General features: G+C 44.5%; 1 protein-coding gene across 1 annotated transcript in view; it reads left to right on the top strand.

Moving 5' to 3' along the window:
* Positions 1 to 512: 512 nt before the first annotated feature.
* The window catches only part of DERL1 (derlin 1), a 21535-nt gene continuing 8091 nt past the window's right edge, over positions 513 to 13956 (top strand). The window contains exons 1-4 of the mRNA XM_019552409.1: positions 513 to 778; positions 4688 to 4799; positions 10293 to 10357; positions 11902 to 11928. Of these exons, the coding sequence (XP_019407954.1) occupies positions 626 to 778; positions 4688 to 4799; positions 10293 to 10357; positions 11902 to 11928 (357 nt within the window). The 5' untranslated portion in view covers positions 513 to 625. The remainder of the gene's footprint in view (positions 779 to 4687; positions 4800 to 10292; positions 10358 to 11901; positions 11929 to 13956) is intronic.

The following is a 13956-nucleotide window of genomic DNA, read 5'->3' as shown; positions in this document are numbered from 1 at the left end:
TGACTTGCCAGCTTTACGGTGGATGGTGAAGGTGATCAGCTCGTGGTCGCTGTCACCCAGCTTCCCATCGACCACTAGGTCGCTGATTAGGTCGTCCCCCATAGCCAGTACCAGGTCGAGCAGCGCTCTACCTCTCGTTGGCCCATAGACTTTTTGAGTCAGGTAGAGGTCATCCACGCATGAGATGAAGCTTTGCGACCGCTTGGATTTTGCTGAGTGATGTCTGTATCTCTCGCTCTCTGTCACTATCTCTATACGTGTCTTTCTTTCGCTCTCTCTCTACCGCTACATGTCTATATCTACCTATCTCTCTATAGGTATAGCTAACTATCTCTAGCTATATATGATGTCTATCTCTCTCTCTCCTCTCCGTGTCCCCCCGGGTGTGCCGATTTCTACAACACGAAGTCTCGGCTCCTTTGGGAAGGGCCCGCGGGTGGCTGAGGTGTGAAGTAGTACGCGGCCCCTTTAAGAGGCGGGACTTCCGGCGCTGTGCCACTGCAAGGAGGGGCGGAGCCGGAAGTGGCTGCGGCTCAGCCGAACTCGAAGGAGCCACGTCGGGCGGAGCTATACCGCCCCCAGCGCCAGCACCTCCCCCGCGGCGGAGCAGCGACTAGGCCCGGCCATGTCGGACCTGGGGGACTGGTTCCGGAGCATCCCGCTCATCACCCGCTACTGGTTCGCCGGGTCCATCGCGCTGCCGCTCGTGGGCAAGCTGGGCCTCGTCAGCCCTGTGTATCTCTTCCTCTGGCCCGACGCCTTCCTCGGCCGCTTCCAGGTAGGGCCTGCACTACAGCTCCCGGCATGCCGCGCGGGCTTGACGCGCCTGGCGGCTCGGAGACGCCGCGCGGAGCCTGCTGGGAGCTGTAGTCTGGCGCGCGGTGGACGCTGGGGCGCCGCTCCTTGTCGCTGGGCTGCTTTGAGGGCGACGGGCGCTGTGCCCTGCTCTGCTCCCCCCCCCCGCTCTCTTGAATCTGCGCTCTCCCCAGGCCCCGTTGCATTAGTCCTTGTCCCAAGTGCTCAGCAACGCAGCACTAGCGCCCCTGTATTAAAGGTAGCTTATAGCTTCCTTGGCAGGCCTGGCCCAGGAAATCCCTCCCCGTGTTAAAAGGGGCAGGTGCAGGCCTAATGGGGAGAGCGAGGGCCCTCTGACTGGGGTTTTCTCTGCCGTGCCTCTTTCTCGCAGCCTCCAGTGCTTAAGGTTTAGGAAGTTCAGCTTCTGAGGCTGTCTGCCTCACCCTCCTGCTCCTCATGTCCCTTTCCTGCAAGCACTTGCCCACTCCCTGTTTGAACCCAGCTGCACTGTTGGGGCCCACAGCATCTGGTGGCAGCGAGCTTCACGCTTGAATGACGTGTGCTGTGTGAAAAACCTTCCTGCGCTCAGCTTTAATGCCTGCTACTTACTCATTTCATTTTGTGAAATGAGTAGGTAGCAAGTTGCATTTGGTGATCTTTAGTTCTCATATTGAGAGAGGGAGGAAATCATACATCCCTGTTGATTTTCTCTGCGCTGTTTTGTACATGATTTTGTACACCTGTATGTCCCCTCTCAGGCATTTCTTTTTTTTTTCTCTAAATAAGTCCAGCTTCTTTAGCGTGCTCATATGGAAGCTCCTCCATACCACTAACTGTGCTTGCTGCCCAGTTGTGCTTAAGGTGAGGTCAGGCTTGAGATGTTCAGGGAGAGACCAGCCTCCCCCCCCCCCAGTGCCTTTTGTAAAAGAGAAATGCAGTGCACTAAGCAGCAAGTTAATTCCCATGCCTAGCGGATGCTGGATCCCAGAAAGCAGTGTTCAGACAACTCTTTGGGTTTGCGAGGCAACACGTCAGCTCGGCAGTCTCGAAGACATGTCTGATCCCTCTCTCTGCACTTGTACCTGCTCTAATGCATAAATGTGCTTTATAATAATTTCCCTATACCTGTTGGCTTAAAACTCTATCTTGACACTCCTGGGTACGCCTCATTTGTGCCTGGAGAGGGTGGGGCTTTTTGCATCTTCTCCAAAAATAGGATGACAAAGTTTAGTTTAGCCTTAATTGTTGCAAAGTTTTAGCCTGACTTTGTGAGCTAGAACAGATATTAGAAAAGCTGAGTTTATCGGTTTTGATAGAGGTTTTTGGTTGTAGCTGTGTTGGTCTATAACAGCATAGGCAGGCCAGGTTCTTTGGGTAGATGTGATAGCTTTTATTAGACCAACTCAGTAGTTGGAACCAAGTTCTTTGCAACTTTGATAGGGTCTTGATATGTTTGTACTGTCTGTGTCTTTCCATACATTGATGCAAAGCAGTTACTATTTTAAGAGTTAAAGTTTTACGCTTAGAACTTTGCTAACAGTGAGCTCAGCCTTTGCTAATTGTTGTGATGGAGGAGGGTGTAGAGGTGTTACAAGATGCTGACTGCAGCTTTTCAGCCTGTAATAGGTCTGGGACAGATGTGGGAGGACTCTGGGTGGGGCTAGCAGAGTTCATCTTCTGCTCCTTCTGGGTTGGCTCATTGCCTTTTTGCTTGGAGTTTTGGGAAGGGTGCATGGTGGGGGAGTCAAGGTGTTTAAGTCATGGTCTGGTAGGAGCCCAGTGACCAACATCCCTAAATTCTTGGAGCATGAATTGCTGGCATAAGACTATTCAGGGTGCTCATTAAGTTTTTGGGTGAGAGATGGATGATGGAAGGCCTCCCTTGCAGCACAAAACAATTGGTTCATTCTCTGTGAGCTTACACACAGTCAATAAGAAACCATGTTGCCCTTCCCATCTAAAACAGTTGGGAAGGAAAGAAAAGATCCCCATCTTGTAAGGTTCTGTCAGGGCTGCCCAACTTCAGGGGGGCCCGGAAGCTGCATGCCACATCAGTTGTGAGCCTGGGGCTGTACACCATGTAGGCTGCATGCCAGAGGGGTTGCCATGTCCTGTGGGCTCCTGGACCCCTGCTGTGTGTGTAGAGCCAAACCCCCTTTCCCCCCACCCCTTCTGTGCACTGCACCTGCATGGATGTGCTCCCAGTTCTACCCTGGCTGTTGCCACATGGGCAGCGCAAGCCCACCCTGCCACACAAGCCCCAGGAGTGGCAGCTGGGCAGGAGCCTGCAGGCCACCAGTTGGACAGCCCTGCTTTATGTCATTACAAGCCTTCAAGCTGTCTCCCTTTTCTACATACTGACCCAAAGTAGTTATGACCTGAAAAGCTGAAGTCACATGCTTATTGTGCTAGTCCCTCCTGAACTATGAAGCTTCTGAATTTCTCTAGGCTGGGGCATCTGAAGCAGTGGCTCTCAACCTCATTGCACTCAAAGCACCTCCCTGACCTCAGAGTTCAACAGCACCCCATTTCAAACACTTACATGCACACTGTGAATGTTATGGTATAAACAGAATTATATTGTCAATTAATTTAATGAATGATACTGATATATTATACCATAATATCAAATATAATACTAATATAATATTCCCACTTCAGGCTGCCAGCAAGAAGTGCTTTCCCAGCCCTGCCTGGCCCTGTGCACATTTACTCGCAATGTGGCATGTAGACTCCTTGCATATGGCTCTATACCACCTCAGGGACTGGTGGGCCAGTTTCTGCCCTTTGTTACCCCAGGGCAGTTCCCCCTGCCTCCACCTCTGGTCCTGGGCCTGTAACAGTCAAGAGTCTAAAGACATCTGTCTAGCAGGTGTTGGGCTGCACAAAAATGGCATGTGACGGGCGCTGAGGATTTGGAGAGGCAAGGGGATGAGCAACAGGACACATAAGGGAGATCAGGGGGTATCAGCCAGTTTACACTGGTGACACTCAGTCCTGGTGGGCTCAGGAGCTGGCCTTGGGAAATTGGGAGGGGCAAGGGAATGAGCTGGGGTGAAAAGTATGGCCCTATTTCTCCTGTCTGCCTGCAGCAATGTGCGCTGCTTGGAGTGAAGCAGTATCTGTCATGGGGGCTAGCAGGAGATAGGATCCCCAGATGAACAGCTGTGAGTGCTGCCTGTCTGCAGGACACTTGGGGAAGGTGGGGGGAATGTATGCAATGTTGTTAAACTTGATAGTTTCCAGCACACTTTTACATCTGATGGCTACTAAGTAGCTTAACTAATCATACCAGGCAATACAAAAGTGGCAATAACGCTACTTGAATCATAGGGCTGAAAAGGACTTCAGGGTTCTCTAGTTCAGTGATACTCAACATTATGACCCTACAGGCCAGATGGGCTGGATCCAGTTGATGGGCTTGAATGAGCATTGGGGTTGGCAGGCAGAGCCCTGTGCTGCTGCGAGTGGGTGCTCAGCTCAATCCTGATCCGTCCACTGATATGGCGTGGGTAGTGGCCTCGATTTGGATGCACAAGGAGGGGGCAATACACAGCAGCCCTGATCTGGACATGCAGGGATTCCTGCAGGCTGGATATCATGGCTCTGCAAGCCAGATTTGGTTCCTGGGCCAGAAGCTGAGCACCCCTCCTCTAGTCCAACCCCATGCGCAAACTCAGGACTTGTTATTCCAAACAATCCCTGACAAATGCCTATGCATCCTGGACTTGAAAACCAGAAGTAAAGGGGGTTCCACATAAAATATTTTGATTGGCTGGGATATTTTAAAACTTCTTTCATCTTCTCTGCTGTATGGTAACAGAGTAAGCACCATGATTATAATTCTTTTACAATTATGCCTGTACTCCTTCTATTTTTTTCTTCTGAACAGATCTGGCGGCCGATAACAGCAACGTTCTACTTTCCAGTGGGTCCAGGAACTGGATTTCTGTATTTGGTGAACTTATATTTTTTGTATCAGTATTCATCACGTTTAGAAACAGGTATGTTTTGTCTTAATAGCTACAGCACATGCATTTGGCAGGCTTCACTGTGAGTTAGCAAAAAGACTAAGCATTTTTCAAAATGTATATAACTCCAGCTGGAATGGCTTCTGCAAAAGAAGAAGACAGTTCTGAGACAGACAGACAGTAGCATGTTCTTATTGTAACTGTTGGTCAACAGAAGATTGTGTTGAGAATCCATTCACTATGCTTCCCCTAGGTTGAGTTTCTAAATGATGTCTGATCATTTTGAATCCTTGACTGTAGCTCTTTCACTGGACCAATCTAAGGATGGCAGGACTGTAACTTTCAATCATTGGTTATGAGGCAGTAGGAAGAGAGACTATCGCTGTTTTGCTGATTCTAGTGTCTTGGAATAAGGGAGCTAGATGAATTGCTCACATTTGGCAAATCACTTACTGCTGAGGCAGAGAAGGATTTCCCCATCCTTTTCTTTAGAAAAGGCAAACTCTTTTGAGGGATGTGTGCATAGTAGAGCTGTCCTGAGTAATTCTGAAAGAATAATACTCCACTGATTGTGCAGTTCTGTCACTGTTGAAATACTCTGGAGTCTGAGGTGCACCTGGAATTTCATTTAGGAAGAAAATACCTGGTGAGGGGGGAGCTGAGTCTCATGAAACATTCTGTTAAGATACTTTTTGGAAATGATTTTTTTTTCCTAAAAAGGCTTCTTCTAATGCAAAATAAAATTAAAAAATGTAATGTGCTAATATTCTTAAATTGAAATCATGTTTTCATGCAAAATAATTTTTTTTAGACTTTTCCTTCAGATCATTTTTTGTTTGGTTTTAGTTCTGATTTGGAATACAGCCACATGTGTAACTTTTAACTCCTTCATAAAATGGAACTTTTGTCCTCTTACATAGCTCTAGAGAGGGGTAGTTAGTTGGGTTAGCTTGAGGTCTGGTAGAAGCAAGGCAGAGTGACACCTTGGGGCCTTGTTACACATTGATTTTAGGCAGGTCCTGAAGCTCTTAACCCTTGAATTGTCCACACATTAACATCTTAAACTAGTTTTAAGTGCACTTTAGGTGGCTTAAAGTTACTCCACTCCAGGGCAGGTTATTTCTGATCCGTGTTACCCAGCTCGTGTTCCATCAATGTGTGACCACCCCCCACCAATGAGTCGCCAAGTTGCAGTGTCACCTTCCCCCCAAACTCCTGGGCATGTGACCTTCCCGTGCCTAGGGGTGCAAGTCCATGCAAATGGCTAGCTGGCATATGCTCTGCAGGCTAAGTCCCAGACAGGTCCAGGAGTGGGGGAGAACAAGGCTCATGTCCCTGTGAGCTGGGACTTCCTTCCTGGGACAGGGGCAGTAGCTCCTTCAACAGTGCCTTCCCTCGCCACTCCCACATCCTAGCCACCCTGAGAAATGTGACCAGCACCTTCCACACCCCAAATCCAAATCACAGTTTATTAAAACATAAGACCTTTAATTTGTTTCCTTTTTTAGATTCTTCTTTCTATTTTAACCTTCAGTGGTTGACTTCCTTCATTTCACCACCCCATTTCCTTTCTACCTCCCATCTCGTTACCCAGGCCCACCCCCTTAACTCCCTACCTCCCAGCTCCATGTTCCTGCCCCCACTCCACCCAACCCACGTCTCTCACCCCTTTCTAGAGCAAGGAAAGAAGCCTGTCCTGGTTCACCAGCCCTGTAGTGGCAGCTTACAGCTCTAGCTCCTGGTCGGGTCCCTGCTCACAAGCCCTCTAGTGGCAAGTCACAGCTATGAAGGTGGGAAACAGTCAAAGTGTTTAGTCATAAGGTGCAACTGCTCTAAACTTGAGCTAGCACTAACACTGATCAGCGTTTGAGCAGCTCTGAGTATGACATGTAACAAGGTATTTAAATGCTAACTCGTTCAGAAGCATAAGCTTTCTTTCATATATGTCAGATGCTAGTAGGCTGTGGCCTACCAAAGCTTATGCCTCTCTGAACTAATTAGCCTCTAAAGTGCCACACTGCCCTGCCTTCTGCATAAACCCTAATTATACAGAGATCATTAGCACTCTCACAACAGGAAATGCTCAGGTAACAGATGTTACTAAGTAGCACTGTTAGTGGTATTTGGGTTTTGTCTAGCCTTTTCTGTAAGTGGCTATATGTTAGTACCTCATGACATAATTTAAAGAGCAGGCTTTTGTGGTCCTAGGTAGAGCAGAACATGTTGAAGAAAGAAAAGATTAAATCACTGACTACATACAATCATTAAGAATGCACTGAAACACCGAATATTGAAGACAGCTTTGCACATTTGTGAGCAAGGAGTTCTTATGATGGGAAATCTGGGTGCTTTCCTGTGTTTATGATGCCAAGAATATGAAAGAAGTGATCTTTTTAACAGTAAATTACACTCCACTGTAAACTTCTATAGTTGGGGCTAGTACTGCCCTGGAGAGGTACAGTTGACTGGCAAAATAATTTTTGCAGTTAATTTTTCTAGAAATAAGAAAGCTGGCTGCTTCAGAGCCCCTCCACTGATCTTTGCCCTCTGTTTAAAAACTTGCAAGCATGTCAAGATTTACATTTGTGAGCACACAAGTTGCTCATGATGTAGATCAGCACAGCTGTCAACTTGTGAGCAAAATTCCCACAATCGGTGGGCTATATCGCACTTGAAGACATCCTTATATAATTTTTCTGGGCAGATGCTAACGTTAAAGATCCGCTTTAAGGATCTTGCTCAAGTTTGTTTGTAAACTTGCATTTATTTGGGAAATGCAGAAAAGACATAGCTGGGTTTCCAGAGCCTTTTATTTTAATAACAAAAATTACATCCCTGGCTTAGTTTTTCTCTTCTGAGAATAAGAGGAATTGAAATTGGTGATTATAAAATGGTTTTCTTAGACCGTTGTAATACTTGTTTTGCTGTCTCGGGAATGGAAGTATTTAGCCCAGGATTTTCAGATATTTAAAGGGACACTAACTTCAAAGCCTCTTAATTTTTCATTTATCCACAACTTAAGTAAACCCCAAGATAATTAGAAGGGAAAGAGCTTAGAGGAAATAATCTTTTTGCCTATTTTGTTTTTTGTCTTACTAGTCATGTTTCTTATGGAGTCAATCACCTTCCTCTGCAGAAGTTCTCACAGCAACAGTGTGGGAGGAAAAAACTTTTCTGTAACCAAATTAAAAAAAAAAATCCCTCAGAAAAGGCCTGTAATTTTTTTCTTTTCTTTTTTTTTTTTAAGCAGTATCTAAACCCTTTCCTGTTTGGGGTTGGAATATAAAATAATTACAGTAATACTTGCATGCCTTATAATAGAGATGTTACTAAAGAAAGCCCCATCTTTACCTTCTTGCTCTGTTGAGCTGTATGTGTACATTGAGGGCAGTAGATGCCCCTGAGGATTTTGATGTCTGTTTACAAGTGTGGTTCTGCTTTTTTTGTGGTCTGTGGTTTTGTTTTTAAGTCAGGGTAGATTCCATTTATATCTGTGCAACAGCCTCACCTAAGTCTTTATGCTGCCCTCACATATGTTAATGTGGACTTCTCTGCCTCTGGAGTGTCATATGAGTCACTGCAAAAGTCCCAGGCTAACAGATAGTGATGGAGGACTGGAGACTGAAAATACACTCCTTTTTCAAATTAAAAAAACTAGTCTTGACAGCCAGGCTTGTGGAATCAGCCCAAGGTTTAAAGTTCAAGACGACTTGTTTTTGGTTGGGTTTTTTTTTTTATGTTGACTTGCCCACAGCAAGGGCTCTGCTGTTGAGAGTTATACTCTGACATTCCTGTAGCCCAGGGGTGGGCAATTATTTTGGGCAGAGGGCCGCTTACTGAGTTCTGGCAAGCCATCGAGGGCCACATGACAGGCAGCCCAAGGCAGATAAATATTAATTTTCTAAATTTTTTAGGGGCCCCCTGGGCCAGATAGAATGGCCTGGCGGGCCACATCTGGCCCCCGGGCCACGTTTTGCCCACCCCTGCTGGGTAGTCCCTTATATCTTCAGAGCAGGGTTTAGTGCTGTGGTACAAATTGATACTCGGGGAGGCCATTTTTGAGAGAGAAGGGAATAGGTTTAATTAATGGTCATTCATTTGTCTTGGCTTTTGGGGGCTATTGGGAATCCTGAAAAAAAAATAAGTGCCTCATCTGCTTCATTTAGTGACTAAAATAACTAAGTTGACACAGGAAACAGATGTAAGTTTTTACAGAACTGCATAGTCAAGAGGCAAACCACACTTTAATCTCTATATTCTCTATTTGATTTGTGCATGCACACTTGCATTATTAAAATCTCCTTGCCAGTAACTGCCTTTTTATGAGATATTGGGTTAAGCATCTGTTAACACTTGTAGAGTCAGATCCACTTAAGATCACACCATGCTGTCCTTTTAAAATGGTCTGGGCAGGACCACAACTAATGCAACAGGCCCTCTTACATCTTTTTGGCATTCCTTTAAACATATTAAATCTTTGTTTTTTTGTATATTATGAGGCTTTCTTAGGGGGGGAATAAAAGACATACCACAAAGCCATATTAAAGGAAGTAAAACCACAAAATTGCCTGGTTTGGGAAATTGCCACCCTCTGACTCTTAAGCTTCCAAAAGCAAGAAAACCAAACGAAGATAAGGCAGTAGGTTGAATGCTAACTTGCCATGTTGTGCCCCTTGTGGCCTGATCTGGCTACAACCAGATGCTTCAACATCCATATCCAGAGGGGAGGCAATGGAGGAGTCGGGGACTTTCATTTGCAAGGAAAAATAACTGGCATATCTCCAATCTGTGGAATCAAGAAGACCTAACAAAATTCTGTACTGGTGATGCTGTCTGTCGCTGTCTTTCTCCTTTTTATTTGAAGAATAAGGGCAAGATAGCCGTAGCTCAATCATGCTCAACCTCTCTTGCCCTGTGGGCCAGATTGGGCCACTCTCCCTCTCTTTTCCCTCCCTCTTAATGTAGGGCCAGTCCATCTGCTGGATCCCTCATGCTGACTGTGGCTACAGTGTGACCCTGTCTGCTGTCACAATCTGCTGGGGTCCTCATGGGTCTGGAAACATGCGGGGGGGCAGTGGCAATGTTAATTGCTGTGACTCCGGGAGCAATTAATACAGCTACTGCTTTCCCACTGCTAAATTTCCAGACCTGTGGGGAGCCCCAGAGGTTGAGTACCACTGCACTATCCAATCATGTCAACACACAGCTTGGGCAGGAAGATTTGCAGAAACCACAGGGTCACTTATAAATAAATCAGTATGAGCAATAACAGATTTAAAAAAGTTAACTTCTGAAATAAATTACTTGCACACCTGGTAAAATGTGTGCTTGAGGTGGTCAGATGTGGCAAATGTCATCTTAAACACTGAAACACCTATAAAGTTGAATTAAATTTGTTATGATGTGTTGTCCCCACTGAGCGAGAGGGGTTTGAAATCATAGTTCTTAAGAACCAAAGTCTCTTGGAGATCCTGAAAATGTTTTGCTAACAATTGTTTTTGTTTTTGTTTTTGTTTTTTTTTTTAGGTGCTTTTGATGGAAGGCCAGCAGACTACATGTTTATGCTCCTGTTTAACTGGATTTGCATTGTTGTATCCTTCAGGTCATTCTTGTATTTGGTTCTTTGGTTCTTGTATTTGTATCTAAAATAAGTCACTTTTATAGTCCAGGTCTTATTAGCTACTTCCAGGGGTGGGGCAGAATCCAGAAATTGTGCTAGTACAAAGCTCTGTGTTGCTTGCGGTGAATGAAGCCTTCTGTGCCCAAGAAAGTTGGGAGCAATGAAGACTTCCCCGGAGTTCCTTGCTTGCTTCGTTTTGGCACTGTTGTGGATGGCCACCCAGCTCTTAGGTCAGAGAGGCTGTTAATTGTGATAGATACAGGCTCTTCTTCACCATGGACAGAAAAGACTACAGTAGTGTCGTAAAGACTGCTAGAGAATTTAAGCTTTCACTGTTGACACAGGCTTGAGTCAGACTGGTGATCTTGAAGTGAACTTCCTACTCATTTAGCTATCACATGGGCTGTTCTGGGTTCTTTCCTCTTCATGCCATTTTTTAGAAGTGGAACTGAATTTAATAATCTACTATATTTCTCCTTTTCTTTTCTCCCTCTTTTCTGTTCTTCCTGTGTCCCTTTACTGTATTATGTTTATTTATGAAAGAATTGGAGCTAGAGAAGGAACATGGAGAGCGAGTAACATCAGCTGTAGTTACGTTAGCTACATCTTTAACTTTGTAGAAGTGCCACCGTCTTGATTAACAGATCTGCTCCTTCCTTCTCTTCCACTTACGTTGCCTTGTGTAGCATCTTTGTTCCTGTTAGTCCTGCAGGCCCAATACAGTGGCTAGAACATAGGATGGATTTTGTTCCGTTGCCAACAACACTGTCAACTAAATTATAGTTGTAAATCTTGGGTGGTGGTTTTTCTGGTAAGGATCTGATTACTGTTTGACATTCAAAGCAATGTGAAATTTGCAGCTGGGAAAACAAAGTTGGTTGGGGGGAAAAATAGGATAAACCAAAAGCTGCGTATCCCATTTCTTGCTAGTAAAACCAATTACTGAGGAACAGTGTTATCTGATACTACAGTAAACACATTTCTTCTCAGGTAAAATAACACTAAAAAACTAGAGCAGTGCAGTTCAGGAAACTGATAGTTTTCTGTGATGTGATAATTGCAATATTTAAATTTTCTGCTTATCTGGTTTTTTGTCACATATAGTAAATGCAGCACTTAAACTCTTAAGCAAATGGAACAACAAATGTATGACACAGACTTTTAGGTTTTTGATATAGGCTTTTAACAAAGATTAATTGGCTTGTAGTTGGTAATCTCTGCACAGAGCCGAAGACTGAATGAGCATGAAAGCAGCCTCCATCTCAGTCCTACATGTGGCTGCTTGAGGTGATGGTGGAGGGTTTGTTGGTATGGTAGCTTGAGTAGTCGCAGCTGATCTGTTCTGTAGGTTGTTGGAGGTCTTCCATTTTCCAGATTAACGTGGGACTTCACAAAGTATAGTGCTGCAGCATGGTTTCATTTGGCTAAAATTGAGGTGAAAAGCCTGACCTGTTCAAAAATCACTGTAGTCTGTCACCTATTTTCATTGCATTTTCCTCAATTGTCAACTGAAAGATAACTGGCTTGGCCATGGACATGCAGGTAAGTGTAATGCAGCTTTTCAGAGACCTTCATAGGAAATTTTTTCTTTGTTTTTTGTTTGTTGGGGTTTTTTTTTAGGGGGGGGGGGTTGCTTAACATGTTCCTTAATGCACTTTGGGTAATGTGCATTAAATCTGATACCTCTGTTGTGAAGTACTAGCCTATTTTAATGTGCATTAGCTAAAGAGCACTTTGTAATGCTTTAGTGTACATTAAAATAAGCTAATACACATTAAAGCTCATGTGTAGACACACTCTTAGAAATGCTACAAAATGTCACTTTTATGTTCTCGCTTTATTTATATTGGCTGCTTATCAATGTTTTGGGAAGTAACTAAATTCTCACCCACAGATACTTTACCTACATTTGTAGCTGCTCTGAGCTTTTTCTGTTTGGTTGTAATCTGGAAGGTATTATCTCTCAGGTAACATCAGGCAGGGATGTATTGTAAAAGTTAATCACACTGCTGAGGAGACAAGGGGATGACTTCTTGGCCCTGTTGAAGTCCAGATGAGTTCTGCCACTGATTTCAGTAAGCAGAGAGGTAGTTAGCAACATGAATCTGAGGTTAGGCAGAAGGCAAGATAGTCTGTAAGACGCACTTCTAACTGGACGAGACTTGGTCTGTAAGGTAGAGGTGAACCTTGCCTACTGACTTTAGTAAGACTGGGAACTTTTTTTTTCTGATGATTTTCCTCTGCCCTATTTCCTTAGATGCCTTCATGGTAATGTCTGTGAGCTGGTGATCTTGCCCTTTGGCTAACCCCTGCTCCCTCCACCCCACCCCATTCTCAGGTTGGGGTCCATCATGGCAAGTAGCAAAAGAAGCTGATGCAGAATGAGGCAAACTTCCCAATTTTATGTCCATAAAAAATGCACTGACGTCAGTTCTTTGAATTTGAAACTTGTGTATTTAATTTAAATCAGTAGTTTACAAAAGGAATTCCAGTTGTCTTCCAAGTTTGCATATAATATTTTTACACCCTAAAATATGTCCAGTTCTTGGGATGTGCTATTTGTATATAAACTAGTCCAAGAAAGTAGAGTAGCCCCAAGAACACCATATTTCTGACAGAACCTAGTTTAACAAATTTATCAGCTAGACCAGAGATCTGTGATCTACGGCCCAGAGGCCAAATCGTGTCTGGAGCTGGGGGTTTGCCTGTGTCATGCTGTGGCTGGGAAGTAAGAAGTGGCAGTAGTAGTTGGGACCTAGTGCTGGCCCTCCTTTGAGCTGACCTGGGTCATTCCAGTCTGCTACCAGAAAAACAGTGCTGCCCTCTGAACTAGACTATTGTCAGAGCCTCTTGTAAAATCTCTTGAAAGTCTCTTTTGTTCTTTGTATTTCTTGATTAGAAAAACAAGTCCTGTAGTGAGCGAGTATAAAAGAGTCAACATTTCTAAAACAGCCCTGCTAGTACAACCTGTTGCTATTCTTATGACCTCTTGGGGTTTGTCTAACTCAGTACTATAAAAGCTGAACTGATTTGACTTGATCGTTTTTTTTAAATTGATGTAGTTAGACTAACAATCCCCTAAGTGTATGCAGATAGGCTTAAACTAGTTTTACTTGTGCTCAGAGCAGTTTAACTTAATTCAGCAGAGATGTGGAAAGACACATCAGTGTAACTTATATCAGCATACAAATTAAGTTAACAAAATAAATGACATTAATCTTGGGAACAGACAGCTGTGCAGCTCTCATGGGCTAGTAGGTGTCATTACAGACACCTGCCACCAGGTGGCAGAAAAGCAAGCAGCTCCAGGGGGATTGAAATGGTAAGCGAAACACTAATTTGAACTAGTCGTTACCCTCATTTTTTACAGATAATTTGCCACTGGGCCAGGTGAAGTAACACTGGTTTAGGGGTTTGTGTTGTCTGTCTGCTACACTAGTGAGTCCCTTTTTTTTTTTTTTTTTTTTTACGGCTGCACAATGGAAACGCAACAGCGCTAGCTACATGCCTGCCGTGGCTCCCCTGGTGCCTATTTTTAACCCCAGAAGCTCAGATGTGATCCTGGAAGCT

Source organism: Crocodylus porosus, unplaced genomic scaffold (genome assembly GCF_001723895.1).
Source record: "Crocodylus porosus isolate Cpor-Errol unplaced genomic scaffold, CroPor_comp1, whole genome shotgun sequence".
Lineage (NCBI taxonomy): Eukaryota > Metazoa > Chordata > Crocodylia > Crocodylidae > Crocodylus > Crocodylus porosus.
The sequence above is the reverse complement of the archived record's forward strand: the minus strand, read 5'-3'. Positions and strand labels throughout refer to the sequence as shown.